At 33.4% G+C, this 5,000-nt stretch overlaps 2 protein-coding genes across 2 annotated transcripts in view; both read left to right on the top strand.

The window, feature by feature from the left end:
- Nucleotides 1-382, top strand: part of HMX3 (H6 family homeobox 3) — a 2,003-nt gene extending 1,621 nt beyond the window's left edge. The window contains 1 exon segment of the mRNA XM_053691748.1: nt 1-382. This exon segment is cut by the window's left edge and continues 409 nt beyond it. Within this exon segment, the coding sequence (XP_053547723.1) occupies nt 1-199 (199 nt within the window). The 3' untranslated portion in view covers nt 200-382.
- Nucleotides 383-4,756: 4,374 nt separating this feature from the next.
- HMX2 (H6 family homeobox 2) overlaps nt 4,757-5,000 on the top strand; it is a 35,579-nt gene continuing 35,335 nt past the window's right edge. The window contains exon 1 of the mRNA XM_053691747.1: nt 4,757-4,845. The gene's annotated coding sequence lies outside the window, so the exon portion shown is untranslated. The remainder of the gene's footprint in view (nt 4,846-5,000) is intronic.

The raw sequence follows: 5,000 nt of genomic DNA, 5'->3' as shown, positions 1-5,000 counted from the left end.
GGAAGCTGCCAACCTGAGCCACGCAGCTGCCCAGAGGATCGTGCGAGTGCCTATACTGTACCACGAGAACTCTTCAAGCGCAGAGAGTGCTAGCTCTGCAGCCAACGTGCCAGTTAGCCAACCCCTCCTGACTTTCCCCCATCCAGTATACTACTCCCATCCTGTGGTCACTTCAGTACCTTTACTCAGGCCAGTCTGAGAGAGCTAGAATTATTTGGCACCTGGCAATGGGATTGGGGGGGAACATACTTGAATATTCTGGCTTTAGTGACAAGACTAAGGAATGGGGATGACGCTTAGAGATTCCCTCAACCTGTTTGTTCTGATCATGGTGGAGCAATGCGCCACAGACTGACAACTAAGGGTTTCCAGAATAACTCATAAATAGGACCCCCCATCATTGTTTAGATATTTTGTAAATTTGAACACGACTCGCACGATATCTGTGGACCAGCTATTCACTGTTTTATATTAAACATCCCCAAATAAAAATAACACAAATTTATTTACATTTGGTGACTTGTTCAACTTGCCAAAACAATCAGATGCGCTACAGTATCCACTGAACATCACTGGAGATAAAAATACAGGATACTTCTTGATGTCAGAGGAAAAAGAAAGAAAATTAAACTCATCGTGTATAATGATACTTGTTTTGCTCAATTCTGTATTTTTAAATTTTTGTATTTTTTGCCTATGTGTTAACATTTTTACCCCTCCCCATCCCTTTATTTATTATAAATTCCTTTCCAGTCTTCAGTAAATTTGAAACCTTATCCAATTTTGTTTCAATATACTTTTCTGTTCCATTTTTTTTTTTTTTTATAAATTTTAACTTTATAAAAAATGTGCTTTTATTTTAAAAATCGTGTTAAAATGCTTGCTGTAAAATAATTTTTGGAGAGTGCAATATGAATAGACACTGGCTATTTACAAACCCTTTATACCAATGTGATATATTACATGTTTATCAAGAAAAATAGAATTGGTTATGGCGCAAACATCAAAATATACAAATTCCTTTAAAATGGTAATATAACTAAAAAAACGAATAGATATTTTTGGCACAGAAAAGTGTGAAATCAGGTGCACATGTAACTTATGTATATTTGTTATTCCAAGAAAAAAACGCTTTGTATCAAGGGACAATCATTGATGTAATTTATTTTGTAAATGTACAGATTTCCTTGCAATTTGAGAGAGTGATGCGTTCAGCTGCCTAAAATTCCAAAAAACTTGTTGGAGTTTTGAGTCGGGCTACTTGATATCTACAAGTCCATGCCTCTTTTTTTAAATAATAAAATATATTTGTTAAAATGAATGTTTGTTGTGAAAATTAAATAAAATACACTTTCCTTAATTTGTCTTTTTGTGTCGTTTTAAATATAATGGGCTATTATTCTTTGATCTGTGCGTAATTGCTACAAAAAAAACACTTGACTCATTCTGATTCCATATTATATATTAAAGGGAAATCAAATTACACTATTATAATAAAAAAAAACCTAAATTTTCCATAAAAACTCATCATTTTAAATTTAAAAATAAAATCACATTCTATTTTATATCACCTATTTGTGTTCAAGTCCCTTCTCATTTTAAAATAATTCCAATATGCCACACTATTTTACACTATGACCTTTTCATATTCAGAATGTTTTTTAAAGACCTATATTCAAACATAATATATTATATATATATATATATATATACTATTTATATATATATATATAGATATAATATATATATAATATATATATAATATATATATAAAAGGTTAGATCTAATTTATGTTTTTCATGTGGTCTATGTATATGAGGGAAGCAGTCTTAACCCAAAATGCTACATTGTAAATATAAAAAAACCAAAAACAATAATAAACTCATATATACATCATCTATTTTTTTAGTCTAGAAGTCATTACAGTTATATCAGTAACTCCAGATCTTTTTAAGGAAAGAAACGTAATTATGTAGATGCCTGTCATAGGCCCACCTTTTTATGTAATGTATACACACAGAGAAGTACGTGTGTATGTACATGTTATATATTCTATATATGTATGCTATACATGTTATTGTACAAAGATTAAAACCTTTGGTGTATCTGGTTATGTTGTATTTAACTGCGATTTTATCCAAAACACAATCCTGGATTATGTGTTATCTTTGCGTTCACTGTTTAGCAGCAGCAAACATTTAAATTATGTGATGAAGAAGATAATATCATTTTTGGCTGGACCAGGATACCAACTACAAAACTAAATTGTGTGTCTTTGTGTCAAATGTTTCCACAGTGTGACGTAGTAGTGCAGGGGGAGAAGGGGGGGGGGGGGGGATAAAGGTACCGTTTATTGCAGTTAGTTAGAAATAAAAACCCTGGCATGTGACCAAATGAAAATAAACAGACATTCTAGTCAAAATATGCTGTTCTTTGTGTATGATAAAAACACAGAGGGATGCGTCCATTGTTTGCAACTACTAACTTTTAGAGAAGTCAAAAGGCAGCTCATTAAAATTGTTTCAATAGCAAAACATGTTTAGATTATACAGAGATAGTTCACATGTTACTCCAAATCACAAGAGAATACATCTTTTAATTTGGGGTTTGTGTCTACAAAACTCTACTTGATTTATCCAGTATTTGCTAGTATAAGAAGTGACTAGATTGTAGCAAGCACAAAGTGTGCTGTGTGTGTCCTTGCATCAAATTGTAGCACTTTAAAAAAACAGTCTTAAGAAATCCCTAATACCTAATTAATTCCAGCGACCTAACCCAACGTCATCTTGTTCACCGTAATAGCACTTTAACTATAGAGTTTGCAGTTTATTTCTGTCCTAGTTTATAATGGTGAACTAATTATATAGTTATTATTCTGTATAACTTTCTTACTGGCTGATAAACGAAATTAGTATATTTTCACCAAATAAGTGAGAGTTTGCTCCTTGGACAGTTCGACTTAATGTGCTTATCACTGAAAATATCATTGCATACCATTTACTTCTCTATATACCTTAAATTAAAATCATAATACCTTTTCTCTGCCTTTCAAAACCCATTACCTTACTATCTATCACATCATGAAATATTCAGTCTAATTCCAATATATTTCTAGTGACATGAAAAGTTCCCAACATCTTAAATTAAATATGTTCTAAAACATAACTTCTTGCAACTTGGAGAGAAAAATAATACTATAACTCTAACAGGTTGGAAAGTCTAGGCATTAATTGTAAGCAACAAAATCTTCATAGAAATATTGAAAAATTATCATGGTATTACAAAATCGTTATATATATATAATTGGTCATAAAAGTGGTGACGTTTTATGGATTTAATAATGTTTCCTAGAATAAAATGCACAAAAATAAAAATAATTGCCAGCACATTCATAATGCTAAGTGATCTTAAATGGAGTATGCCTAATTATATTTTGAAAGAATGTACTAAAGAGTTGTCCTGGAATTTATCTAAATATATAATGCAAGATCAAAATACACCTAAATAACAAAATGTAACATACAAAAAAAAGTCAATATAAAACTTAAATAAATATCACAGAACGATAATTATTTAACAGATAAAAGAGTACATATATTAAGCCACCTGGCGTGTTTGCAATCAAAGCCAAGTTTCCCTGAATAAGCAAATTTAAACAATTAGAGAATCAAAAGGGACATTTTTGGGCAAAATAAATTACTATTTATGTTACAAGTAGATTCAAAGCTGGAAGAACAAATGCATTCACCGATGGTTTAAAATAAACAGCTGTCTTTTTCTCAGAATGTAATTCTGGAGAGAGAGCTAGAAACACAAAGTGCTGGGATGCGAGTCAGACCACCTAATACTGTGCCCACATTGCAAGGAGAGGAAGGTGAGAGACTGAGGTGTACAGAGAATTGCGATTTTATAATCGAGTTTATAAAAGATCAAAGTGCAAATTTATGGCGCAATAGAGGTGGACCGTGGAACAGTTTGATGGCACATTGCGCATTAGGGCTTGGCACTGACAAACTGTATATTTTGATAGGGGGCAAAAAGACATGTCATTAGAATTGTGGTTAAAAGAATACCAGGTGGCATTTTATGGATCCAAAGCTTAGCCACTGAACTGAAAACGTACAGTAAATCTATATAAGTGCACTAGGACCACAAGTGTGCCAAGTGACCACAAATGTGCCATGGACGCTAGATGGTACAATTCGGCAAATATAGTGTTTGGTTTATAACAATAAAGCAAAGGATATTGCTATGAAACATAGACATCAAAACCCACAGGAACGCCTAAGAGCGTTGTACAGTGAGGGTACATGTGTTATTATTGGGTGGCATGATGCCTAGACCAATATTACAGTGCTGGCAGGGTGCTGTTTATGCACAGGGTGCAGCTCTGGAAACTGCACCCCTCCCCTGTGTGACTGCCCAGGACAGAGAGCTCCTGTGCTCTGCATTTCTTTGATCTGGGCAATTCAACAAAGTGCCAACGTTTCCCTTTGCAATCGGTTAATAAGTCCAGGCCACTTGTGTTGATTTTTCTGAGTTTGCTTTATAAATCTGTGCGTTTGTTTGCATTTTAAAAGATGCATTTCTTCATGTTCTGTGTTTTGAGCTAAGCTGAACAGATCTCGCTTCATTGTTTGTATTAAAAACATATGTATTTCTTTTATTTGATAGTAAATAATCAGTCTCTGTGTATAGCAAACACTAGAGAAATATATAAACGTCCAGCCATCACATTTGCTTTTACTCAGAAGGACCAGATGCTGCCAGCAGATATCTAGGCTACAGCAGAAGTTGAAACTTGCTCCACACCCACAGACTTAAACCCCACAACTTACCTGAAAGGTAGGTAATAAAGGATTTCACTCCATACAGCCCAAGGGGCTTGCAACACGGAAATGCTATTGATTTATATGCAGCGCTGCTTTATATTCCTATTACATACTAGTTTAATGCGTAATTATCTAATATAAGACTAAATGCAGAAAGAAAAATCATAA

This window comes from Bombina bombina, chromosome 9, assembly GCF_027579735.1.
Source record: "Bombina bombina isolate aBomBom1 chromosome 9, aBomBom1.pri, whole genome shotgun sequence".
In the NCBI taxonomy this organism is placed as follows: domain Eukaryota; kingdom Metazoa; phylum Chordata; class Amphibia; order Anura; family Bombinatoridae; genus Bombina; species Bombina bombina.
This window is presented reverse-complemented; position numbering and strand designations above follow the sequence as displayed.